General features: G+C 38.3%; 2 protein-coding genes across 5 annotated transcripts; both read left to right on the plus strand.

Annotated features, from left to right (window-relative positions):
- Nucleotides 1–2,313: 2,313 nt before the first annotated feature.
- Nucleotides 2,314–9,325, plus strand: TMEM39B (transmembrane protein 39B). 3 transcript variants are annotated; one of them, XM_072418348.1, is made up of 9 exons: nt 2,314–2,413; nt 2,846–3,024; nt 5,050–5,269; nt 5,711–5,794; nt 5,872–6,026; nt 6,748–7,066; nt 7,783–7,970; nt 8,082–8,202; nt 8,998–9,325. In XM_072418348.1, exons 2-9 carry the CDS (start codon nt 2,897–2,899, stop codon nt 9,232–9,234), a joined length of 1,452 nt encoding a protein of 483 aa, XP_072274449.1. In that variant the 5' UTR covers nt 2,314–2,413; nt 2,846–2,896; the 3' UTR covers nt 9,235–9,325. The 3 variants fall into 3 exon arrangements, with proteins under 3 accessions (XP_072274449.1, XP_072274440.1, XP_072274457.1); XM_072418339.1 differs by lacking the exon at nt 2,314–2,413 and adding an exon at nt 2,420–2,537; XM_072418356.1 differs by lacking the exon at nt 2,314–2,413 and adding an exon at nt 2,422–2,532.
- A 2,136-nt stretch (nt 9,326–11,461) lies between these two features.
- Nucleotides 11,462–26,172, plus strand: KPNA6 (karyopherin subunit alpha 6). Of its 2 annotated transcripts, none has more exons than XM_072418368.1 (14): nt 11,462–11,556; nt 16,485–16,618; nt 17,476–17,571; nt 17,656–17,755; nt 17,898–17,992; nt 18,082–18,213; nt 18,339–18,427; nt 19,261–19,360; nt 19,466–19,629; nt 20,451–20,529; nt 23,326–23,451; nt 23,546–23,673; nt 23,760–23,941; nt 24,780–26,172. In XM_072418368.1, the coding sequence occupies exons 1-14, from the start codon at nt 11,553–11,555 to the stop codon at nt 24,965–24,967; spliced, it is 1,617 nt and encodes a 538-aa protein (XP_072274469.1). In that variant the 5' UTR covers nt 11,462–11,552; the 3' UTR covers nt 24,968–26,172. The 2 variants fall into 2 exon arrangements, with proteins under 2 accessions (XP_072274469.1, XP_072274478.1); XM_072418377.1 differs by lacking the exon at nt 11,462–11,556 and adding an exon at nt 11,778–11,915.
- The last annotated feature ends 1,725 nt before the right edge of the window (nt 26,173–27,897 follow it).

The raw sequence follows: 27,897 nt of genomic DNA on the forward strand, positions 1-27,897 counted from the left end.
CAACCTGGGCACCACCTTCCAAAGGCCGTCACCCCTTGTGGGGTGCGCTCGTATAGCTGGAGGCTGGTGTCTTAGACTTTACATCCGTACATGTCTCTTCCAAGCAGACCCATGGCACAGAAGGTCCGCCATCCCGTCCTGATACAACGTGACTCTATTCTGCAGTCCAATACTTTGTATGGAACTGTGTGATGTCTGTTAGACTTAAGCTACGTACACACATCAAATTTTCTTGCCTGATAATTGGCTTTGGCCAGATATCGGGCGAGAATCTGGCGTGTGTACAGCCCGTGTCGTTCATCGTCCGTGGATCCACGAACGATGAAGGACGAGCGATCCTAATGCAAGGGAAGGGGGAGAGCGCACAGCAGGGTGCCGCTCTGTTGCTCTCCCCCTCCCCCTCTCCATAGAGCAGAACGGTGCTGTATGCGGTTCTTATCGTTGGAAAGGATCTTGAAAGATCCTTTCCAACGACAAGAATTGCACGTGTGTATGTGGCTTTAGGCTTTAAAGAGGAACTTTACCCCATGTTATATCAGTAGGGAGGGTTTCTGATATCATTGCTCTCACCAATGTCACAGGTTCACAAAGAAGAGTGTATCATACAACAGTAACACGCATAACAACACAGAAGAAAATCTTTCCAAAGACAGCATGGGGGAATGCTCAAAATGTAAGGACTGATTTTACTTTTTATGTCTCAAACCTAAAAAGAATTACAAGTGTGTGATCACGTTTTATTGACATGGTTGTCAAGCCGTTTAGATAAGTCTTTGTGTACAATACATATTATGTTCATGTATTGTGTATACCTGTGTTCGCTTTATAGTGTATCTTACCTTGTGTAGCATGTTCCACAGTAAAGCTATACATCTATTAGATATTTCCATAGAAAAGAAACAATGTAGTTGTATATGAATTGTGTTTGAACACTCAAGGCCTATGAGGTCTAATGTTGAAGCAGCAGCAAGGGAGACAGAAGTGATTTACCATATCTGTACAATCTAATGGACTATTACTTTACAAATTTGTACCTTCACAGTTATTAGGACCTAATCCCTTGATTACTGAAAGGGTATGCCTATTATATTGGATGTATTCTATATATCATATGTATGTATTTTGCATCTAATGTTTGGATATAATATCTGTTGAACATTTTTTTTATACAATAAAACACCTCCATATAAACACTGTAAAAACCCATAGTTTTCTATATCTGAAACCATAAATTCTTGTATAGATAGTCTTTAAGGACATATTAAGGGGATGGCAAAATATATCACATTGAAGGTTTACCACTTAATGAGCAACTTTTTCAATTAGGATCATTGCATACTGGGCTTACAAAGACACATTCAACCCATATGTGTTGGTTTGCATTTCTCAATGCTGGCTCAAGGCAACAAGAAACTGAATTTCATTGTTGAAAACCGTACATTATGCATTACTGCAGTACAACACACAACAACATGTACCAACTTAAGTATTGCATTAAGAAAAAATTTTGGATCCTGTATTGTTAAAAAAAAAAAGCATAATTCAGCAACTGTATTTGTCATTTGCCTTTATGCACAGCTTATATATTGATAGCCCTTTTTAATAAGAAATGAACTGCATGCTAACCTGCTCTGTACAGAATGAGCTAAAGTTGACCTCACTGCATTTTATTTGGCCTTCCTCCATTCACTTCATTCTACCCTTTTCTGTACGGAACAGGCTAGAATGAAGCCCATAATGAGGGAGGCTGAGGAAAATTTAGCTTAGGTACAAATAATTGCTTATAAATATATATTAGGAGATTGCTACATCTGTGTAAAACAATTTATTTCTAAGTCTATATTCATTTTCTTTTAATAAAAATGTATGTTACTGTAGGTTGTTGTAATAAAAGTGCCACATCTAATATATTTAATATTACAAAGCAAAGGTGCCAAATTATGAGATTTTCAAGGCATAATGAAATACATTAATAACACAAAATTTCTAATTTTAGACTTTTTCAATAAATAATGCATTTAATTACTCCCCAAAATTCCCATAGTTTGGTGCTATTGCTTTGTAATATTATTAATGTTTTCTGTAACATAATTTAGTAAAGTTCTTCATCTATCACCTACATTACAGCCTTGTTTGCACTGATTTGACTAGACTACATGAATTTCCTGCTATATTTTAGCATAGCTAGCTAGATTGTGCCCTCTAGAGGAGAAGCTGCGCTAACTCACTTCATTTTACACAACACATCATCTATCCAAGCACGAACTAGGTGCGCACGCACCAGGCTGCTCTCCCCGGACCCCATGCGTCTGACATCATCACGTGAGCTGCCAATCTTCCTCCACCAGCAGGCTGGAGTTGCGCGCGGCCTGATGCGGTATGACACAAGGCGCGCTCACGCCGGGCAGAAGAAGTGAGTGTTTGGGGGTGGGGGCAAGCTGTGACTACTTACCTCCGGGAGGGCGTGTAATACGAGGGCTTCATGCATGCAAGCTGTGGCCTTTCCTTTTTGTGTGCCCTGCCTATTGACGGGTGCGGTAAGGTTTTGTGAAGTGCACACATGAGTTATTTCCCAGGGTCACACATTATACGTGCACGTATTATTATTATTATTATTATTATTATTATTATTATTATCAGTCTGGCCCTGACTTACTGTATGTGGTGTCAGGCTATGTAGGCTCCTCCTGTACATGTATAGACAATTCTCATTACTTCCTAACATGCAGCAATTAGTGACAGCTCTGGGTGTGAGTGCCATGAAGTGATTACTATCCTGGGATCAGGGCTCTCCACTCATCTATGACATAGGGCTGACTTGTTAATGTTTACTATTCTTATACAGGTGAACCAACCATACATGCCAGGCAGTAAATAAATATATTCAAGCCCAGATATGGCTGGGGGCCGTCGGGGCCCGAACCGGACATCTTATGGTCGTACCCCACTTTGTGACCCAGGATCTGGAGGTGGAGCAGTTCACGGAGGAACACCGGCTGTCAGTGGAGTGAGATCCAGAGCCAGGTACAAAGCGATCAATGTTCTGTGTATCATACTCAGGGCACAGATATTACTAAATGTTGTACTTCTGATCAAGAGTGACTATTCCTGTTGTGAAACAATACACACCTGTTAGTAAACAACTCTACGTTCTATTCTTCTCCAAGACTAAGGCTATGTATACATGTGCAATAATTGTCGTTGGGGAAGATCTTTCACAAACCCTTCCAATGACTGCACGATGCATGAACGAGTGCTGTACATACAGCGCCAATCTGCTCTTTGAAGAGGGGAGGGGTAAAACGATGGAGTGGCACCCAGCTGCTCTCCACTTCACTTCCATTACGATTGGTCGTTGTCCATTGTCCGTGGATCTGCCAGGACGGTCGTTCGGATGATAGATTACGAGCGCTGTACACACAACAGATTCTCATCCGATATTGGCCCTGAGCCAATTATCGAACGAGAACTATTGCACATGTGTACCTAGCCTTACTTCTAAACTGTGACTATTCCTGTTGTGAAACAATACACACATGTGTTAGTAAACAATTCCATTCCATTCTTCTCCAAGATTAGATTCTCATTGATTGGAGCCCAGGATGGTACTTACTACATGTGTTTGTATTGTTAAAGGATTGTTCTTCAGTGCCAATATGCTGCTAGGTAACATTGGAGCATTGGCTGTTGTGACGATATACATTCAGCTTACATGGAGATGAATAGCTTTTCTAGAGAGCAGTGAGCAACTTGATTGCCAGTAAAATATCAGTGCCAGGGTTCATTCATATCATCATGTTTCTTTATTTACTATAGTAACATCATGACAGGCATATATTCTGTACATTTTGCTTTTCCTGTTCTATAGCAAATTGTATAAAGTACTGGAGTTGAACTTTACTTGGTTTGGCACTAAGGCTTTGCACACGTGCAATTTTTGTTGACGAGACTAGATGAACTAGCACTGTACACACAGCACTGTTCTCTTCTATAGAGAGGGGGTGAACGAACGAGCGAGCGAGCAGCACCCCACCGTGATCTTCTCCATTGACTTTTTGCTCATTATTAGCTTTTAATGGATGCGTAAGAACGGATCTATGAACAACCTCAGGGGACCGTTGTATATATGTCAGATTCTTGCCTAAGATCAGCCCAAATATTCGCTATGGGCAAGAATCAACTGATATAATTTTCATGTCCAGGCCACTAAACTCAACAGCATTCCAAAAAAAAAACAGCACCCAAAGCCTCATTAAACACTTGACGCTTGCAGGTATGATTTCTGGTTCCCTGCTGTGGTCAGTAGTTTCTCCCAATAAAACACTAAGAGTTGTGTGGGAACTAGGATATCAATACTCTTGAAGTTTGGGAAGAAGCTTCATTTAGTGATTTCTCTTATCAGAATAATGTTTGATGGCATGGCACCAAAAGAGGAAAGAATCTACTATTCTCTTCACAGCATTTGTATTTAAATGACATTTGAAGTTCGTTCACATCTACATGGCCATCTAAAACTATCTTGACTTCTTGGTGACAACACCTTCAACTGGGTTTATTACATAAAAAAAAACATTGCCACCCTTTTACAGGATGGGGATAATCAACAGATCTACTGGCCAATTCAACAGGTAGAAAAACCTGTTGATCCTGCTAAGGGCTATCTAAAAAAAAAAGAAAATTAGAACCTCCTGTATAAAAGTTAGTAAGAAACGATATTGTACTTTATTATTTTTTCTTCTTTAACCCAACTTTATTAACAACTACACAGCAGTATTTTATGATGTTCTAAGTGCATGTTAAATCAATTTTCATTCACATGCTAAGTTATTTACAGAATAATGTATTAGTAAGTACGAATATATACCGTAAAGATACAGTTGATGTAATGCAGTTATGCATAAGATGTCTGTGCTTTAAGTTTCAACTGGGGAAACTTTTCTGCACAGAATATCCATATCTATTTCGGACATATACAGCAAGACTGAGCCCTAGTTTCTATATAAAGGTTTTACACATTTCCATTAATCAAACTATGTTTTCCTTTTTCAGAAGCAGCTCCAGCACTGGCTTGTCCAGCCCTCCTCTTGCTGCTCAGACAGTAGTACCCCTACGGCATTGCAAAATCCCTGAGCTACCTGCAGATCGACACCTCCTGTTTGAGTTGCAGCTTTTTCTGTGTCACCTCATTGCCTTGTTTGTACACTACATTAATATCTACAAAACTGTTTGGTGGTACCCTCCATCTCACCCTCCTTCACATACATCTCTGGTGAGTACCACAAGTAGGAGTTCTTTTTGTTTGCCATGTGCATTCTTTTGGTGACAAGGGTTGTCCTTTACTTTTTGTGAAGAAAAAAAGGGTAGATATGAGTATGTGAGGAAGTTGAGAACAGAAAGATTTTTTTTAAGGAAGGAAAGTCTCACTGAGGTTCTAACCCTTCCCTGCTCAATACATGCAATACTTTTCTCCTGTGTGACAACTGGGGGACATATGATCTAATCGTTTTCTAATATGTTTACACTGATCCCAAATTAAGTAAAGGCCCTTATCAAAGGAAAAAGACTACAGAACTTCTAGTTGACTGGCTGTTGTTGAACTGGAACAAGTAGGTGAAGGAAAAAAAATGTCTGTATTTGTTTGCAGTTAATATTTAAAATACTGAAGTATTGATATGCTATATTTATTCTTTTAAAATTTCCTGTATTACAGAACTTCCACTTGATTGATTTTAATGTCCTGACCCTCACAACAATTGTGCTTGCTCGAAGATTGATTGCAGCTATTGTGCGGGAGGTGAGTCTACAGAAGAGATCATAACAGAAAATGTTTATTTATTTATTTTTGATTATTCCTTATTTTTTAATCTGTAGGCTTCACAAGGAGGGAAGTCCTCCCTGCCTCATTCATTGCTTTTGGTAGCTACACGGTTTGCAGTGTTGACTGGAACGGGATGGAGTCTGTGTCGTTCTATAATACTGTTGTTCAGGACGCATTCATTTCTCAACTTACTCTTCCTATGTTACCCGTGAGTGAAAGCTTAACAGTGGAGCATGTACTGAATAGTCACATGAAAACACACTGGACCCGTATTTAAAAAGCCTGGCGTGTAAAGAGACTGGGCTGGATAAGTGTACTCTTCTGTTGGAATCCACCATGTTACATCACTGGGTGACTTTGGAGTCACATACTTAAAGTATATCTATACCCTTAACTTTATTAGTTTTGGGTAGTGTGCTAAGGTATTAGAACTCGAATTTTACAGCAGTCAGGGGCGGTGTTGAAGAGATTCCTTCACTTCCTGATTGATAAACTGTTTTGGTTATAGATATACTTCCGTTTCTTTAAATCATATGGTAACTGTGTGTTAGACCTTGTTCCCAGGCTTGCAGCTTTAATGAAACCATAGACCTAGCCAATTCTAACTTCACTATGGGGTGTAAATTAGTATATCTAAAGAGAAATTTTTTATTTTTGCTAATTTTATATCTTGGGAGTGTCAACACCTAGACAGTACTTTATAGAGTACATAAATTATTTCATATTGTCCCTTGTTCCAAAAGGAGCTTTTAGTTTATTGTTAGCATTAGCCATCGTAAGAGAAAACCTGTACAAATAGGAAGAACTTTCAAACTCTTATGTAGATAGTTGCCCTGGTGAGATTTAAATTCAAGCCACATTATTGCCTGCCTGTGTTAGGTATACAATTTTGTAACTTTGTTCTAATTCACCCCTTATATGTGTTACAGCTTTGGAATGTACATCCCTTTTCTGCACCTGGGATATGATTTTCGACGTTCAAGTCTTTTTGCGAATGTTCCTGGTGCTCGTGTTGGAGATCTGAATTCTGTAGACAAGACAGGTCGGGATTACCTGACCGTCCTGCAGCAGATGTGGAGGCCCAGCACAGATCCTCTTCCCACCCATGCATGCTGCCTCTCTCCTGATCTAATCCGCAGTGAGGTGCATTATCTGAAGCTGGACTTCAATTGGCGTGTGCGGGAAGTGCTCCTTAGTTCCATGCTGTCAGCCTATTATGTGGCCTTTGTACCAGTGTGGTTTGTCAAGGTACTAGCATTGCATATTACCTCTATAATGAACAGTGGGTGTCTGGTGAACACATGGCACGTTTCTGTTACATATATATTAAGATTTGTAATAAATACATTAAAGATTAAATGGGTCAAAGCCTGGAGTTCAGCTTAAGGTGTCCATTCACACATAATGTTGCATGATGTCAATCTAAATGGTATCCCAATGTACCTTTGAATCAATTACACTGTAGTGTGTTGTGATGCGCTCTTTAAAATAGCCCAGGCCACTTTCTAAACCAGTGTGTTACATGCCCTAATTCGGCACATGATACTGTGCAATGATGAAGCAGAACATGTGTGAATTGGCCCTTAAAGTATACGTTTTATGTAATGCTCCCAGTCAGAGTTGTATGTATTCACCATCTACTGTTTACATGTAAAATCAAATGTATTCACTTTTTTACCTTTCAAACATGGTATATAATTTTTCTGCACAGTAAATCCTCTTCTCACTTGCAAATTTACTTTTTAAAGCATTTGGGAGAGATCTCTGTATCTTCTAGTTCTATAGTGGAGCAGAGGCCTATGTGTAAGTGTAGCTAAGTCATAATAGAGTGCAATAGGTAATCTCCCAATCTACCACAACAGTTTTCCAATGCTGAATGAATGATTTTCTTTCTTTCTTTTTGTTCTTTTATCATTTGATAGGAAAATACTACTTTTAAATAGTCTTGTTTTTTTTCATTGCAGAGTACTCAGTATTATGACAAGCGATGGTCTTGTGAACTCTTCCTTCAAGTCTCCCTTAGCACCTCAGTAATCCTTACTCAGCACCTTTTGCCTGCTCGGTACTGTGATTTACTTCACAAGGCAGCAGCTCACCTTGGCTGCTGGCAGAAGGTGGATCCAGCACTCTGTTCAAATATGCTGCAGCATTCGTAAGTAAACATCTACTCTACAGACCTACATATCTGTAATTCGGGTCTTCCATTATTTGGAGGGAAACAGATGACTTCTTTAAAACTATTTTGGTAATCTTTGTTTGGCAGGTGGATGGAGGAATGCATGTGGCCTCAAGGAGTGCTGGTAAAACACAATAAGAATGTCTACAAAGCAGTTGGTCACTATAATGTGGCAGTTCCCTCCGATGTATCTCATTTTCGTTTTCATGTAAGTATCATAATTGTTGGACAGCAGTTAAGAGAAATAATGCAAAGCATATTTAAAAGCATCATACAGGTTATAAATAACTGCTATTTAATCAGCTTAATATAGAAAAAAAATAATTTATTTTGAATACAGAGAGTGTAAGTACCCAAATCTGTCCTTTTTATGGACTTCCTTTATTTTCCTGCATAAGACCAGGATAGGGATGTACATCAGTGTGAGGGAATAAGGCTTTACTGTAGCATTCTACCTTTCAGTGGAAGGAAACTTAACAGTCTGTGCAGGTGCTTACTGATTCATGATGCATGAATGGGCACTGTACGTACAGCGCTGTTCTGCCCTATGGAGAGGGGAGAATGACGGAGCAGCATCCTGCTGCGCTCTCTCCCCTTCACTTTTAATATGATCGTTCGTCGTCCGTGAATTCACAGGGATGGTTGTCAGAATGACAAACGTCGAGCGCTGTACACACACTTGAGATTCTCCACCGATATTAGCCCTGAGGCAATTATCGGACGAAAATCATCTGAGAAGTGTACGTAGTTTTAGTGTCTCTACTGCTGTGTGCTTATTTCTTTTAGTGATCCTGTGTGCCTGATGAATAATTTCTTTTTTTTTCTTCTCCAGATTTTATTGTTTCATATCAGAGACCAGTCATGAGAAAGTCAGGCAATAGCATTTTCAAATATCAGTCAGCAAAAGCACATTTCTTTGAGTAGGTAGTTTTAGGGTTTAGTAGTTCTTTGCAAATACTGCAGTTGAATTCTGGTTGATCTAATTTTTTTCCCCTTTTTTCAGTTTTTCTTTAGTAATCCACTTCGGGTCCTCAACATATTAACAGCCCTCGAGGGATTACTTATCTTTTACCAACTATATTCACTCTTTTCTTCAGAGAAGTGGCACCATACCATCTCGCTAGCCCTCATTCTGTTCAGTAATTATTATGCCTTTTTCAAACTGCTTCGTGACAGAATTGTACTAGGCAAAGCATATTCTTATACAGGGGTCGCCAATTCAGAACAGAAACTGAACTGACCTCCCCTGCACCAAAGCTCTGTATTTTTGTTACAAATTGCTTTGTTTCTTTGTGTAATTAAAAGGAAGAGAATATTTTTTTACTCTCAAACTGTCTGATGTTTTTTTTTTCTTTTTATTATTTTAAGCTGCAAGGGGGTCACTAAATGAAGACAAACTAATATAAGTGTCTACCAAAAATCTACATGGCACAGTTAGTTCAGTGGCTAGTACTGCAGTTTCCTCCCATATCCCATAAACATACACTTAGAATAAACGGTCACCCCCTCTAAAATTAGCCTTAGCCCTGACCTATGACTATGGTGAGGGGATTGTGAATCTTTTATTAACATTACTTTTTTAAGTGTTAGGTAACATGTTGGAGCTATATAAATACTATATACTATATTATTACTACTACTACTATACTATAATATTATCTAGGACCACAACATTAAACTGAAAACCACACTTAACAACACATCTGGTGCTGACAAAGTCTGGCTTTTCACAGCTTTTACGTGACTCCTATTACAGAAATATGGAAACTTCAACTGCAAGCTTTCTTGGTGCCTAATTCCGATTTCAGTACTACAAATTGTTATCAAAACTACTTATTTTTTCAAGTCATCAACTCAGACTCCACTGTCTACTAGAATAACTGCCAGGCAATTGGCATTCACAAAAGGAGAGGATATTATTTATAAATCCATCATGACATATTTGTTTTAATCATTATAAGGCATAGTTCTTATTCCTAGGATGTCTTATTATTATTGTAGCCCATGTACATTTCCAGTTAATGTACAGCACTGCTGACCTATAAATTGGCATTATTATCATACGCCAGACAAACACAATTTTTTAACGTGCATAGTAAATGGCTAACTTCACCAGAGGTCTGCCTGTTTGGTATATTGGTCAGATCAGCAGAGGCTTTCATTGACTTGGCAGGAGTTGAGATGTGGAGGAGAGTAAACATCGGCAGGGCTGTGTGTCTGTTTCTGTTATGGTATCATGGGAGAGGGTCTGGCAGCTCTCCATGTTTGTGAGCTTCTGTTTCAGGGAGGTCAGAGCGTGACACTTCTTGGGATTAGCAAATCCTCACATCCAGTTACCTCCACACACTCCACCTTCAGCTCTGATAATGATTTATTGAAACTTTGTTCATCCACAGCAAAAATATGTATGATGTTATAACTTGTTATAATAATCTGATTGTAGTGTACTCTTTCTAGCTCTTATTTTCAGAATATTTTTTTCGCTAGTTTTATTTTAAAATTTATTAACCTTCAGTTTAGCATGGTTGTAGAGGGTTTCCTCCTGTACTGAACATTTTTACCCCGAATGCCCTCTACAAAGCTTCATAAATTGTACACTGGAAGCTGCAGCTAGTCAGGTAGAGCCCATTTCTTGACTGATATACATCCAACGTTATTTAGTCCTCCCTAGGTGAACTACCCCCTTTGTTCATTAAAATTATTATTAAAAATATAGTGCCAGCATATTATGCAGCGATGATGTACATTGAATAGAGTTCAATACTGTTAAACATGGAGGCCTGGCATCACTTGTGGGTTGTTCTGCAGGAGTCAGGGTGCTGTGATGTTTTCAGGAAGCTGTGTACAGCACCCCCCAGCCATGATCTGCCTGATTTATTTGAAGCAGCACACAGACCCAGTGTCACTGGACCTAAAGTATGTACTACAAATAGAGGAAATCACTTCAATTATCATTGGTGTGTTAATGGAGGTGTGGGAAGCAGAGAAAGGAAATCCTCAGAACATGTGCCCCCATTTCCTGTCTTTTCAGTATTAAAGGAGTGTTTATGTAATATTTGGGATGGAAGGGGGTGCACAGCCAGGAACCACGTTTATACAACAGCCTGATGTGACATTTATACACAACGTGATCACAACCAGCATTTGGATTTATGAAGATTCGATATACAAGGGGTAAGGGCAGAGCTGTGGATTCTATAATCTGGAAGTGACTAGGAATGGCATCGCCATTACTCAGCATGCTGCATGCACAGCAATGTGCACAAGATGCCAAGCTGTGCCTACTGGAGCACCAGCGCCCCCTGGCTGCATTGTCGCACCACCACAGCTACGACGTCTCCCAACTCGCGCCTCTGCTGTGAGAGGAGGAAGCGTACTGTGCGCTGCGCTTACCCTTTAAGCTGATGGAACGCAACGTCGGACTCATGTGACACGCACGTACAGTGTGCTATGACGTCTACGTACGCGCCTTCCTTAGATTGTCATCCAGAGGCTTCCGTTAGTCAGACATATTGGTCCCAGAGGAGCCGGGAGAGGCCCTGACACACCAGGGGCAGCATGGGTGAGAGCGAAGGGGGAAGTAGCATGGATAGACGGGGTCAGACGGCTGGGAAAGGGGATAGGAGTGCCCAGCCGGCATGGCAGGAAAAGGGACACAGGGAACCCCACCCTGGGAGATGAAGTCTAGTGGGTACAGGGATGGACGAGTGTGCTGCCGGTGTCCCCAATATGAATGTCCTCCTCCTGTGTGTGTGTGGGGACACGGAAGTACTGATAATAGCACCGCACAGACATTTATCTGCTGTGTAGGAGTCTTAGGGTCCAGGTGTTAGCAGCAAGTGTCTCACCCTGCTCAGTGTTGTGGTGTGATCACTGCTTTGCTATGACAACAGTGTGTGTGCCTAGGTGTGTCACGTGTTGGTGAGTTACTAATGGCAACGACCATAGGGAGGGGGGAGGCCAATACACTTCATCCCAGCCCTTCCATCATCACTGACCATCGCCTGAATCTCCGCTGCATCATCATATGCGATTACTGTTTGGCCTGTCCATCCATAGCAGCCGTATTTATTTTTCTTGAGGCACTTTGCATATATATGATGTATGGACAACTCATGTGATCATCAGAGTAGTGATTATTTATGTTCTGGTGTACCGCAGGGCTCTCATATTCCTTTCATCGGTACTTATAGGTCCGGCTATTGCTTTGTAGTTGTAGAATTCCATCCTCTGTGGGGTTTTTGTTTTTATCCATTTTCCCCTAACTTTCTGTATATCTGACACATCTGATATATCTGGCAAATGAAGGAGAATCTGCAACAGAAACCCAAAAGCAGACAGGGACTTTTTTTCTTCCTTTTACAATAATAAATATTTTCAGGACATAATTACAATGTTACAGTTTAATAGTGTCAGATTCTCTCGTTTTTTTGTTTGTACTTCTAACACTGACTGGTATAGAAAAATGTCAGAGGGGTTTTCTGTCCCCTGACTGTGGGGGAAACCTAAAAGAAAGTTTTGGAGATTTTGACAGATGCTGAAAAAGATCAGTGACATGGGGTGAACTGATTTTAATGAACCTTCAGTGTGAGAGGGATCTATTAAAGTATAAGCGTTGTATAGCCTCAGTGAAGGAGGTCCTCCGTTTACCTGCTGGATTTTTTTTTTTGGCAAGTGACTTGGAGAGTAATGAAGCAGGAGATACCATTTTCAGAAAGTCAGTCGCCATTGTGACATACCTATATTTCTGTGATGGGTGTTCTATTATGTATACACTGCACAAAAGACACGGTCACATCACCCGCCATAGCCTGCAGATTGTCATTTTATATGACTATACAATGTGTCTGGCTTCTTCAGACTTAAAGCTGAAATCTGAGTAAGCTAACAGTCATACCGAGGGATTCCACTTTATCCACCTTCTAAAAGTTAGTAAGATTTATAAAAAAATGTAAAGTTTATTGCCTAAAACCACAATCCATAATGATAGGCATCATTGTGCTCTGAATCAATGTGAGGGTCTTCCTTGAAGCACCTATGTTACTAGTCCTAAAGTAAAAATTTCCATCAGATCTGATGTAGTGTGATCCCTGCCATAATTGTTGTGGCTCCAGGATGATGATTTTGGCAGTGTTTTAGGTGGTCACATACAGCAGTATATCGTAATAATAGGCAGTGGACTGGGCTTGCTTATGAGTTCAATTGACCTCTGAGGTAAGAAAATGCCACTGGCATGATGCCATCCCTCTTCACTGTTACCTATTACAGAGAGGAATGTTCGGGATCGGTCACCTACCCATAGATAGCAGCCACCGTGATGTAGCTCCATAAGTAGAAACTGCATGAGAAAAGGTATTCAAGATATAAAGATTATCTTTATCTCATAAAATCCCCTTACTGTATAAATATCAAGAGTAGGATCCCAATAGTGCATTGTGATAACGCATGGTTATCTATATCACCTGTGTTGGTGCAAGGTGTGCTATTATTAATGGCACATCAAATGCCTTTACTAGTGCATTGTCAAGTAATGCACTACGATGTGCTGCAGTTCTAAAAGCGCACCATGTATGGTTTCATTGATGCTTACTGAATAACACATTGCACAGTGGTAGTGAGGGCCTGGCATTAGGCCTTGTTTATTCTATGTGTGGCATAGTGTGCCTAACACAATGAGTGATACACAAAAACATCAATCATCATTAAATACAATGTCCAGCCTCAATATATGTGGTGCAGTGCATTGCTAAGATGCAGTCTTGCTGTTTTCATTCACTTCCCCTATAATTATAATGAATGGTGTGAGCATCACAAAGAATAGCAACCCATGTAGCTGTGTATAATACACAACAACGCACATCCTTTATAGTGAGAATAAAGATTAAAGGCCCTTTTACCACCTTGGTGTGAAACAACGTGGTTAGCAGCTGCTGTGAACCCAGAAGTGGCAAACTGAAGCACAGATAACCAGATTTGGCCACAAAAATCACCAAAAGTGACTTGTCATTTACGAGAACCACAGCACGAGCTGCTACAGCCGCAAAAAGGTTCCCAACCATTCTGGTTCACTATAGGAAAGGTTGGGGTTGTGGATGAGGCCACAGCAGAACGCAGAATTGTCTTTAACTTTTTTTTGTCGTAATAAATGCCCAAAGCTGCAACTATTATTTAATGTGTTTGATTTATGTTCCCCATTTTTATTAATTTTGTAAATTCTTTCTGGGAAGTTTAAGATCATGTGACCAAGTGAAGCCTTTTTTCTTTTTTTACATAATTGTTCTGGTTGGATTTGGGCTAATTAGACAGTATGTTATGAACTTACATGTATTATTAATTACATACAAAATGTGGAGTCTGTGAATCATATTGTGATTGTGGGCCCATGTTACTCAGCATTCACAGTAATTTGTTTGGAGAAGTTGTGCTTGAACTGGCCCAGGACCTGACTGTGCTGTCTGGCAAGGGTGCTGAGTCACATTGTTTGCCGTGTAAAGCTTAGTTTGGCAGATAAATGTTCTCATTGTAAATATAGTTGTTTGTCTGATGTTCAGGAGTTTCTGTATTAATGCCGTTAGACTGCTACATAAGATGTTTTATATTAATCAAAGGATCATTCAGGCTGATGAGAACATCAGAATGATATTAAGTTAAAAATATACTTTATGCATCACAGAATGTGGCCACTCCCTACCCAGATGATTCACAATAGTGTGGTTTATATAAGTCATATAGCGGTTTATAGTGCTGCAGTGTGTGCAGTGTTATTAGTAAGGCTTTGGGAACGCGGTGATTAGCAGTGTAACACTGGATGCCTTGTGGTTTTGCTTCCTTCTTTCTCTCAGATGTCTCAGAAATGAGTACTATATACAGTCTCTTGTCTCTCCTAGGTTCTATACTTGTATGTAAACTAAATGGAAGGAGAAATATCTGGGCAAAGGATCCTGAAAATTGAATTGATTATTATGACTGTAATACCCTCTAAATAAATTTTACTGATTGTCACATTCCTTTTTGTTACCATGTCCCTTTGTAATATCGTTGTATTTAATTAGTACATGCAAGATGCAATATTTATATAAGATTCTCAGTAGTCCAAAATATAAATATCTGTCTATGTGTCTCTTCAGATATAAGCGTCCTACAGTTTATTAAGTTAACCCTGAATCTGAATAATTAGTCATATGAAAGATCTATATATACCCCCCCTAAATGGAACTTCAGATTTATTCTGAACATAAAGCTTCGGCTTGTGTAGTTTGCAAGTTCAGGTACTTCACATCATCTGTTAATCTTTAGATAAACTCTGACCCCTAACATAAGCCAATTTGTCAGACTTGGATAATGAAAATAAAGTTGCTGAATTTAAGGTTGGAAAAAAAACAAGAAAAATCTCAATACAAGATGTGTGTAAATCAGCTAAAACAAAACCATCGGCCTAAAAATGTTTCATTTGTGTCTGAGTAGTGTTTGGAAAAATATTTGCTGTCTGGCAACTAGTATTTTCGAGCCAGCAATGAGAGCCCATATTTGTGTCATGACTGGTGTACTGTAAATATGATCTGGGCTTTGCCTGTGCGGAATAAAACAGGTTCATGTTATCTTTTTTTCTTTCTTCACTTTATCTGCTTGGGCATCATTTACTTTCTCTTCTTTTCCTAATGATTCTGGTAGTCATAATGGCCAATTCCTAGGCAGCTGCACAGTCACATGAGGGCAGGAAGATTATCTTAAGCTCTTGGTGAGCTACAAATGTAATGATATAAAAGATGCATGAAGAAATACTTTGGTGTAAACACTTCAATAATGGGACATGTTCTCATGAAAACACAGTTTGTGATTTGGGTTCTGCAGGTTAGAAGTATGCAAAACCTCTGTGTTATATAAATATAGACCATTGTTGGGGTTGTTGCAGTTTAGGTGAAAGATTTGACTTCATCCACCCCAGACCTCGTATATTTTGGCACTCACGTGATACACATACTGCCACCCTAATACCATATGCATTTCTTTTCTGTACTGTCTGTCGTACTATGTCTGTCATACTTTTTGTATCCCCCATACTTGCTGCCTGCTTTCATACATCTTGTATTTTTCTTCAGCACATATTGGCTACCCTTATACCCATCATACTTCTCTTCTTCACATACCACCCACCCTGTTCAGGTCACTCCTGCATATACTGCCTGCTGTCATATCCTCTGTATTCCTCCTCTCTATATTGCTGCTGCCACACTGCTTCCCTCTCACACCCCTGCCCTGTTTACCTGAACATGCTGAACACTTTCATACCCACTTTACAGCTGTCTTGCACATGACACTTGGACAAGCTTTTGTTCAATTACATAAAAGTGAAGCATGTCATAGGACTTTATTCATCCTTTGTATTACAAATACATACCTGTTTTCCCAGATCCTCATGTTGTTCTATGCTTAACTAAAACAATATATTCTGATCCATGCTCATTCCCAATATTGTGTTTTCCCCACCAGATTCCATAGCGAGCCCTGGGAAGGACAACAGTCGCATGAAGAGCTACAAAAACAAAGCTCTAAATCCGGAAGAGATGCGTAGAAGGCGTGAGGAAGAGGGAATTCAACTCCGCAAGCAGAAACGTGAACAGCAGGTTTGTGAATCTGGATTACAAAACGTGGAGAAAAACAAACAGTCAGCCTGAATGAAGCTTTTATTGTTGTAGTGTAGTTTTGGTTTACTGCTGTTTAATGTTCTATGTTTATAATATCTGCATTTAAATTATGAGTACAATATATTGCAAATCTTAACATTACTTAAGGGCATAACTTTTAGTGATGTCTGAAATACTGTGCATTTTGTAGACATAAATTGGCTTGTAATGGTGTAGAATTTATTATCGTAGGGAATTGATTACACATTTTGTTTTCAGTTGTGGATAACACTTCAGTATTTAATTTTTTAAGTGGGACATGGTAGAGATTCCCAGCAATCTGTTTTTTTGGCATTCCATAGACTGATTTCAGTCAACATTTACACACAGATTTTTTTTATTTATAATTTATTTACCACAGTTTATTTTTTTTTAATATGACTTGTGTGTGAAATAAGACATTTGCAATCTTCATAGAGCTGTCCTAATGGAGTAGAGGCCAGCTGAGGCTGCACATGCAATATTACATAACATTTTTCTTTTACTTATGTTATTAATATTATTATTGTTATTATTATTATTAAACAGGATTTTTATAGCCCCAACATGTTACACAGTACTGTACATTAAATAGGGGTTGCAAATGACAGACGAATACAGACAGTGACATGTTGCAAATTTACTTGTTCTAAACATGATCGCAGATTAGGAAAGTCAGAACTATTAGTTCTTGGTCAGTGAATCTAGGTGTTAAAAAAGATCATTTATGCAACTTAGGAGAGATGAGCAATTACCAGATGATTAGTTGTTTACAGATGTTTCCATAAATATACAATTATTGTTTGATTGGTTTGCAGCTTTTTAAGCGCCGCAATGTGGAGCTGGTTCCTGAAGACACATTCATGTTTGATGGACCTCTAATGGATTCATATGTCAGCTCCACCGTTGTTGGGGTAAGTACAAAAAGGGATTTGGGAGTATTCAGTCTGCCTACTGGGTGATAACCTATAGATAATTTTTATTGACTGCTTTCCCAGGATGGAGTTATTACCCGTGAGATGGTTGGGTTGCTGCTTTCTGATGACCCTGACCTGCAGTTGGCCACCACTCAAAAATTCCGAAAGCTGCTATCTAAAGGTATGAAATCTTGTGAGTATATATGCCATTGTGCAGGCATCTAATACATTTATTATATTAGAAGGAAAGTTGTTAATATAATGTAGAATACAGTCATGTTAGCACGGTACTAGATACTCAGTCTTTGTTTGTCGTATTTCAGAACCAAATCCCCCAATAGATGAAGTGATCAATGCTCCTGGAGTGGTAGAGCGGTTTGTAGATTTTCTTAAAAGAAGTGACAATTATACACTACAGGTGAGTTTATTGCTCAGGATTCAGAAGCAGCTTGTGATTGATGTTTGCTATGTACAGGTAAAACACCATTGGGTTTTTTTTATTTACAGTTTGAAGCTGCCTGGGCTCTAACAAACATTGCATCGGGGACTTCACAACAAACCAAGATAGTGATTGAAGCGGGAGCCGTGCCAATTTTTATCCAGCTGCTAAACTCTGAATATGAAGATGTGCAGGAACAGGTTAGAATATCATACGTGCTGTATTCTGGGTTTGTGAATTCTTTTGAATCTTTGTGACTTCTCATTTAATTGTATGCTATTGCTGTCTTTTCTTCCTCTCATCTGTTTCCTGTGGATTCCTTTAGGCTGTGTGGGCACTAGGAAACATTGCCGGTGACAGTTCTGTGTGCCGAGACTATGTACTTAGCTGCGACATCCTTCCTCCACTACTTACGTGAGTACAACTTAATGTAAGGTGAAAAAAATTATAAAAGAACAAGAATCTGTTAGAACTTGGCTTATGGAAAAAATGTAATAGGCCTTTTTTGGTTAAACTAAACCTAGTCTCGATTAATGGTCCTGAAGTCTCCCCTTTAAAAGTTGAGTAAGTCTTCAAACTGATCCCAGAGAGAGCCCTCATGGATTTAGGTCAAATGTATATATAGAGTGTTGCCTTCTTTAGCGTCAGCTCTCCCACTCCTGTTTCTCAGTTCTGTCACTGCCAGTCAATTACCACTCTTCTACGCACTGTGGTTCTGGCATTTGACAGTTTGTTCAAAGCTCAGTGAAAGTACCCAAAGATAATACATGTTTTTTTTTATCTCAGATGAAACCTATTGACTATGGGGCAGTAAACTATGACATTGAATAAGTGGTCTTTAAACCCCATGTTCAGTCTGAATTGTTTTACCTTGCACGAGTACTGTCTGTATTCTTGTCTGAATACTGTCTGTATTCCACCCTCTAGATTTGAGGTTGAACACTTGTATTGATATAGTTGACTAATTAGGAGTGCTTATGCAACTAGAACACTTCTGTTAAAGTTGAAAGTGGTACATGAGGCTGTCCGATCATGCATGCAACCCTACTATTTTTTTTTTTCTGACTTTAGTCAGCTTAAAACAGGTTTATAAAGGCACCACTTCAGGTTTTTACCGTAAGCTTCCGTAGACCACCAGATAAATTATACTTATGAAAGGTTTCTGAATAAGGGGAGATTCAGTTTGGTGAAAAGTATATGTGTGTGCCTATATAATTTTTGACTATTATTTCTTTTTCATATTTCAGTTTGCTGACCAAGTCTACTCGCCTTACCATGACAAGAAATGCCGTCTGGGCATTGTCTAACCTTTGCAGAGGGAAGAACCCACCTCCTGATTTTGATAAGGTTTTCTACCTAATAATTTTTTCAAAAAAATGGGTTACAATTTGCTTCAATTTTTACATTTGCTTTACAATATTTCATAATATGTTTAAATCTGTAATTCTGTAGGTGTCTCAGTGTCTTCCTGTGCTCTCCCGTCTCCTCTTCAGTAGTGACTCTGACCTGTTGGCAGATGCTTGCTGGGCACTTTCCTATCTTTCTGATGGTCCCAATGAAAAGATCCAGACAGTCATTGACTCGGGGGTCTGCCGCAGGCTTGTTGAACTTTTAATGTGAGTGTGATATACCAAACACAAGTTAAAAGTTTGGATAAGCGTCTATTTGTAGGAGAAATAAAGCAGTGTAAATTCTGTATAGATGCATGCAGGCTTAATTGGGTCCCCTTTTCTGGTTTGAATGCGGTTTGTTTTTTTAATTAGAGCTCTCTGATCTATGCCTAATGGAAATCCTATCGCTGACTGTACTTGTCTTCTTTATGCAGTGGGTTATATAAACTGTGTTTTAATGTTAACATTTGTTTAGTATAGAGGATGATGTGTTAAAAGCAGAAACTTACATAAACATTTACATGATAGATTAAAATCCACATTGCACACACATTACTTCATAGTGTGCTGGTTATATCATGCCAGTAATCTGCACCCCTTCCCAGCACTGGGGCTGCTTGTCTTGGGTTTTTTGAAATGTAAACCATGATGGAAAAAGGAATCCTACAATTCTACAAATTAGGTCCTGTTAACACTTCTGATTGTATAAAAGCTGCACCTTGGCACTTTTCTGTGGAGATTTAGATAGATTGATAGACAAATCTATATATAAAAAAACTTTTCACTTCTTTATTTTATGTGAAGGTAATAACCAGTGGTATATATGATTAATCCAGGTACACTGTATGGCCTAAAGTTTGTGGTACTTAGACCATCACACCCCTTTAGGCTTGTTTGACATCTGATTCCAAAGCCATGAATGATAATTTGAAATTAGTCACTTTTAATACTGTAACATCTTCCAATATTCTGATATATATGTAAATGGGAAAAAAAACTAGGTATGATTTTAATAATTGTTACATTTGTCTTGCCTCCCACCTCAGGCACAATGATTACAAGGTAGCATCACCTGCACTGAGAGCTGTAGGAAATATTGTAACAGGAGATGACATCCAGACACAGGTGAGAACCAGTATGTAATAAACGATAAGTTTATTTTTTGGAAAATGCATTATTTGTTGTTGCAAATTGTGTTTTATAAGCAGAATTCTAAACACATGGGTAAAATGTATATGATTGCTGGAACATCATGTCTGCAGGTAAAAAGTGTACTGAAAGGCTAAAAACTTAGAACCTTCCCATTCTTGATTGCTTAATGTTGGAAGGAATTCTTGCAATAGACTAGTTATCACGGAAACCCTGTGTTTTGCATTATTTATGCTTTTTTCTTTCCTATTCTTAGCTTTACAGAGGGGACCAGGAGCCATGTCTGAAAATCAGTATGTCATGTAGAGCAACATGTAGCACCAGACAACAAACTAGCAACAGAGTTACTGCAGACTTATCTTAGTTCTTGTTATCTATTTTTATAGACTGCTAATGTTATATAGTGCTTACTATTAAATATAAATGAGGGATTGAGAATATAAATTTCAGATAATGAGAGCTATCCAAGAGAAGTCTTAAACTTTTCCTCACAAATGTGGTGGTAAGAGAGGAGAATATTTGTAGGTCATTGGACAAGTGGTGACAACAATTTGAAGATATTTGTGGAGTGTGAAATGTAGACACTACATTGTTGGGAAGACAAAGTGTAGTAACATTTATAGTTTGATCGTAAGTCAGGTAAGAGGCCAATAGTGGCAACAAGAGAATAGTGGTAGTGACCGATATGTTTTGAAGCAGCAATTACAACCCCTGGTACAAATGATAGAATCACTACTCTTGGAGGATATTTATTCAGCTGAACAATCTGGCACAGATCCCATTTTCCAAATTACCAAGTGATTCCAAAAAATATTGTGTTTTCATTAGTGAAGTTCATTTTTTTTAAGAATTCAAGCCCAAAGAGGTACAACAAAGTATTAGTGGAATTTTATGAGTTTATTCCATGATACTTTATCATGTGGTTCTTTAAATCTGGAATCTCCTAGGGTTTTATTTATAAAACAGGCAATAGGGATCTCCCTCAAACATTTCCTGGTGGGAACAATCACTGCCATGGACCTGGAAGATTCCCATAAGGGAATGTTTGAGGGAATGTCTATTTCCCTAGTTTAAAAATAGAGCCTCTATTTAGGAAAAGGCACATTTGGAAACTGTTTTTCATGTGGAAGTTGCAGGGGTTGAATTAGATAAATAAACATGAATATATTTACAGATGTGTCTGGGTTCACATAGATTTGTTTGCTCAAACTGTATAAAGCAATGAAAAAAATGTAAGTGTTCATTCCAGTCATGCAGGAATTTGAAAACAAAAAAAAGGTCTAAAGAGCCATTACATGGTGGAGATCCATGTGTATCCATCATAGGGGGATCAGCAGCAGCTTTGTCCAAACTTTTACAGGCAGGCATGCTGTTCTCTAGCCATCAAAACCTCATGGGATTGACATTTTTGGTATAAATGTGTTGTAGACAGTTCTTGAACTGATAACTTCCAGAATTCCCCTGCTTAGTTTGCAGTTTTTTGTGTATAACTTTTAGGGCCACATTTTTAAAACACAAAATCGGACATTACCTCAGACATTCAGGTACTGGTATTGAATCACATGGACCTGGAAGATTCCCTGCTTTATAAATAAAGCCCTTAATATTTACTGATGTTTGTGATCATTGCAGCTTTGAAGCATAGTAATAATATAGGCTCTTGTGTATATATCTATGAAGTATATTACGTCAAATGAGATTATGTATAATTAGGAAATATAATTATCAGAAACCTATTAAATTGGGCAGATTAGTCCGACATGTAAAATGTCTGTGCATCATAAAAGAATACATAAGATATACATGTAAAAGATAGAATAATAGTAATCTTGCAGAAGAATTTGTAAAGGTTGAAAATCAAGCAATATAATGGCAAAAGGCTTTATACTGTTGATGTAGCACTGAAAGGTTTATGGGCTGAATTGATTAAGTATTTAGGATGTTTACCAGGGGACATTCTGGAGCAGCAAAGCAAAGACATGTTGTTAGCCTTTAGTATGCACTCATACCTCAAAATGTCTATTTCACGTTGTGTCTACCACTACCTTAATATGCATCCTATTTTCCCTCTCAATGTTGAAATTAATACTTCTCTTTCTAAACTGACAATGCACATATGTGAAACAACTTTTACCACCACAAAGCGCCAGCCCGTCCATTATTTCTCTATCCCAGGTTCTCAGGACAGCCATCAGTATACATTATTTTCCACATTGGCATTTTGAAACCATATCTAAAATCCCTGTCTGAAAAATAGATGCTTTGTCCACCAGGGTTCCCAAAAGGATTTAACACTCTTCCTGCATGGATCAAACATTTCCTCCAATCACTGTGCATGATTGGTAATTATTATCTCTTTCAGTAGCATTGGGCTTTCCTTATGTTCTAAGCTCCAGTCTGTATCACTTCCCCTCCTTTGATGGTTCTCCATTGCCCCCCCCCCCCCCCCCCTTTTCCCTGTGATACCATTTCTGTACATTATTTTTGGTGTGCCAGTATCTATGTGGATCTATGTGTCTGTATAATAGTCCTGGTTTTATCTGATCTTACAGGGAATAAGCCTTTTAAGTGCAAAGTCTGTGGTTACCTTTGTACATAGCAGGGGAACTCTGAACTTGTGATGAACCTTTTCCGTTTTAGATTACACGCAGTCCAGAATGCAATGCAGTTTCTATGTGGCATATTTAGAGATTTTACGCAGTTCTGTATAGAATGTTTTACTGTAATGCACCATGATTTCCAGTTATTACAGAGAACTTTATTTATTTTAAGGTTATCCTGAACTGCTCTGCTCTGCCTTGTCTATTGCATTTGCTAAGTAGTCCTAAGGAATCTATTCGCAAAGAGGCATGTTGGACCATTTCTAACATTACAGCTGGAAACCGAGCCCAAATACAGGTAACGTGTATATGTTGCAAAGTTGGGGCTTTATATGAGCTACTCTTTTATGAACTTTTTTCAGCAGTCCTTGTTTTTATTCTTTTTTTCTTAGGCTGTTGCAGATGCCAATATCTTCCCAGTGTTAATTGAAATTTTACAAAAGGCAGAATTTCGAACTCGCAAAGAAGCTGCATGGGCTATCACAAATGCCACATCAGGGGGCACTGCAGAACAGATTAGGTAATATGTTTAACTAATACAATTTATTATTATATTAACTAAAAACATTCTGGTAAATGTAGTTTTAATTTTTATCTTTTCCTTAGGTACTTGGTAAACCTGGGTTGCATTAAGCCACTGTGTGACCTCCTTACTGTCATGGATTCTAAAATTGTGCAAGTTGCCCTAAATGGTCTGGAAAATATACTGCGACTTGGGGAACAAGAGGCAAAACAGGGAGGAGAAGGAGGCATAAACCCATATTGTGGGCTGATTGAAGAAGCATATGGTAAGGAAGCAGGATTTATCAGGGAATATAAAGAGTTAGTCCATGGGTCCCACTTTTGTATTAGAACAAAGTTTATAAATTCTTTCTTTCAGCGCCAAGGTACGAGGTATGAATATTGTTGTGGGTAAACTGAAACTTTACTATGGCCGAGCCAAATTCAAACAACAGCACATAGGATGCCCTATTGAAGTCAATAGCCCATTCTGCATTTATGCATTTTTAGCGTTGCTTTTGCAAAACAAAATGCTATATAGATGAATAGAAACAAATGAAAAACACATTTTGCTTTGCTAAAGTACACCATGTCTCTCGCGCTTGGCAGTCATATGCAAAAATGTGTGAAAAATGTATATATAATACATAATTTAAAAGTCCCAAGTATATGATTGCTGGACAAAGGTCTTTTTTGTACCAGTCATCCCATTTACTCATGTCTGTTTACTATTAGTACTTGGGACTGCATGATCACATCTTCCCACACTATGTGGTCATTTTCCAGAAAGTCAAGTAAAGAAATGTTTAGAGAGTCCCAGGGGCAGTATCAAATATACAATACACAGTTCCAGTAAGTGTTTTAAGGTTTAGTTCACAACATAACAAGTTTAATAATTCATGTTCAACAAACCTATGCTATTGCTGGGAAGTCTGGAAAACAGGTTAATTTCATTGTCGGAGATTAAATGATGAAAACTGGATAGCTACTGTTAGCAATAGCTTTTCTTTTTGCTCAATTTTTTATTGGCTAGCTGCATTTAGAGGTTCATACAATGGAAGCAGGAAATGCCTGAAACAGATTGATATTTATTTAAATTTTTATGGGTTTCCTTTTCTCCATTAGGTTTAGATAAAATAGAGTTCCTGCAGAGCCATGAAAATCAGGAAATTTACCAAAAAGCTTTTGAGCTGATAGAACATTACTTTGGTGTAGAAGAAGACGATCCTCAGTTGGTTCCATCTGTGGATGAAGCTCAGCAACAGTTCATCTTCCAGCAGACAGAGGCCCCTATGGAGGGATTCCAGCTGTAATCTCAATAGGACAATCACAACACTGTACCACCACAGGTTTCATTAAGTGAAAGCTGGGAAACCAGCCCCTCACACTGGAGTCAAGTAAAACATGGTTTATTAGAAGAGATTCTCTCCCCTTCCTCTTACTCTTGCGCTTTGTATGTGCAGAGAAAGCTGTGATTCTAATGGCTATGTGAATGCCTCAGTTTAAACTCCATTAGCTCAACCTTTATGCTGCTTTGCAAGGTCTGTATGTAAAACGCATACTTTCCTTCAGTGCTGAACTTTCTCTGCTTTAAAAGGTCCTGTTATTTTTTTTTATCCTTCCCTTTGGTTGGTTTCAAAAAGGACTTGCAGAAATAGGAACGCATTAAAACAAAATGTGTTGAACATCGTTTTTCCTTTTTCGATGGAATATATACAGCAAAAGGAATTGTACTTTTTTTTTTTTTTTTTTTTGAAAAAGATAGAGGTATTTAAAGATTTAAAGAAAAAAAAGGAATAAACAAGTAATAAGTCTGAACAGCAGTGGTGATCAAATTGAAGCAGTAATATGGCTACTCTTATTAGTGGTAACTGATGGTCACTGAACATGGCTTTAGGTGTTGCTTCAGCAGTCATTTCATCAGGAGTTTATTTGCCCGTGGCCCCATACAATACTTGGCTTTACATTGGGATGGGTGCTTACTGGCAACGCAACCTCCTGCGTGCCTTATCATTATCTGCTTCTAATGGCAGAGTTTTCCCATGGTAATTTGTTTTTCATTACCTGCCAACCATTGCAGAGATTTTGTTTTGTGTTAACAGTTTATGGCTACTAGTAGTGTTCTCAACAAGGTTCTACCTGAAACTCATTTAAACTGCCTGTGATTTACATACAATAGATAAAGTTTATGGCATGAACCAATCTATTTGTTAACCAGCAAATAGTGGCATCTATGGTTCCCAGAAAGAGGGGATTCCAAAAAAGTTACATTCACGGTGTGTAAGCAAGCGATAGATGTTCTATGAAGCTGTGTAATAACCTCAACCCATGCCATCTCTGTGAATAGCGGCCACTTCCGCAGATGGTTTGGGATTTCTGCATCCAGTTTGCGCCTTCCCAGCAACGTCACTAACACTCTCTTAGTTTATTTTCTTTAACAATTGTGACAAAAGCCTGTGCTGGTGTGGAATGCAGAAAAGAAATGTATCTACTTGAATTAAACTTATATTTAGCTGGCTTTTTATTCTTCCCTCATTGTCACATGTGTTGGTTATAGTAGTAAATGTTAAATATGTTGTTACACATTTTGTAAATTTCCAGGACATCCATAACAAGTAAGTTAAAGGAACAGAAATTCTAAAAACGAGTACTATATCTTTCTGACTGTTATATTTATTAGCCAGAAAACCTTCCCTAATGATTATTTTATTTTCCTGGTGTTAATTTACCTGCTCTCTTATTACATGGGTATGCACCAGCTAAATCTCCTAAGACATGCAGTAGTTTTTGATATCTCCACCATCATAGATGTGAATTAAGCCTAGGTTTGTGATCTCTAGGTATACCTCTAGGTATCTCCACCTATAACAGCATTCTTGTTTACATGATTTTCAGAAAGTTGTCACCAATCTAATCTTAGATGGAGTCACAGTCATCTAGTGATTTTTAAACAAACCATTGCCAAGTTTTACTATTCATCTTACAACTTACCACACTAATATAGGTGAACAAAATTCCTGCTCCACTTGCTCCAAATAAATAATTATTTCTCCTTTTGAATTTTTGTCTTTTAAGATAAAAGGTAGAATTAGGATGTAATAGAGCAGAATGTGAAGGTACAGTTAGGTACACATATATGGAAAATGAAAAGGTTCTATTTAAATGTCATGTTTTAGAACACGTTACATGCATTATTAGATGAGAACATGGGGTTTATCAGCTGTTCACATATATTAGATTTGGACTAGTATGTTGTTCACAGGAAAAAATATTTTGCAATTGTAAGCAAAATGCAGCAAATTCCTCACTGTTTGGAACTTAATCACATCAGTGGTTATAGGGAGCAGAATTTTTTGCCAACCTATAATCATCCACCTTTTATGTGCTCTTAACATTAAAGCCAAATGAGAGTGACTGCTCTTATTTATCATAATGTTAGGAGCGTATGCTTTGTGATTTCATATGGTAGCAGAGCCAACTCGTGCTTTTATTGGATAAGAAAAGAATGGTTGCATGCAGTAACTGATAAATATTCTGTTTTTAGGATATTGTGAAACCATATGGAGAAAACAAATGCAAAATTATATATTTTTAAATTATGCTTTATTTAAACCAATAAACAGTGAACCTGTTTAACCTATGCTTAAGCCCACATTGGGTAAAACACATCAGCGCTGGGAGGACCTCAATGAAATCTGAAGTGCACTTTGTCCATAAAAATAAAGGTAATTTTCAGATGGTGTCATGGGTGCGTGGTTAAACTCCACTCTTCCCACGCAAGTTTGATACACGCTAGAATACCATTTAGATGAATGGCAATATATTATAAATTAAGTGAAGTAAATACATGTATCAACTCCTTAGCCATATTACAGAGGATAAAGATTAATTAGTGTGTAACATCAGTGCTAGTTTACCACATCAGCAAAATATATTTCTGTTCCTGGGCAGATAACATGACGTGGATTATTGAATGAGAGAGAACCATGCTTGATGCCTTATGGGAGGAGAGTTGCTTTTGGGATACATCATGTTACTGAGGAGAAAGTTCATATGTCAATTAGCAAAAATAACTAAATGAATCTTGGTATGCTTCCATGTAGTAAATAGAGAAGGTGTACTTAAGTACATAATACCATAAATATTGAAGAGAAGAAGCTGCGCAAGGCTGCATCCTTTTTAAGGTAAAAATACCGTACCCAACAAACGTTTAGATCTAAAAGATGAAAGGGATTAAATCCTC

This window comes from Pyxicephalus adspersus, chromosome 1, assembly GCF_032062135.1.
Source record: "Pyxicephalus adspersus chromosome 1, UCB_Pads_2.0, whole genome shotgun sequence".
Classification (NCBI taxonomy): Eukaryota; Metazoa; Chordata; class Amphibia; order Anura; family Pyxicephalidae; genus Pyxicephalus; species Pyxicephalus adspersus.

Coding starts and splice junctions, on each gene's coding strand:
- TMEM39B (XM_072418348.1), top strand. CDS start 2,897: ATGGCTGGGGGCCGTCGGGGCCCGAACCGGACATCTTATGGTCGTACC. Junction 5,795..5,871: donor TTGCAGCTATTGTGCGGGAG/GTGAGTCTACAG, acceptor TTTAATCTGTAG/GCTTCACAAGGAGGGAAGTC. Junction 7,971..8,081: donor TCAAATATGCTGCAGCATTC/GTAAGTAAACAT, acceptor TTTGTTTGGCAG/GTGGATGGAGGAATGCATGT.
- KPNA6 (XM_072418368.1), top strand. Junction 17,993..18,081: donor GTGACAATTATACACTACAG/GTGAGTTTATTG, acceptor TTTTATTTACAG/TTTGAAGCTGCCTGGGCTCT. Junction 18,428..19,260: donor ATCCTTCCTCCACTACTTAC/GTGAGTACAACT, acceptor TTCATATTTCAG/TTTGCTGACCAAGTCTACTC.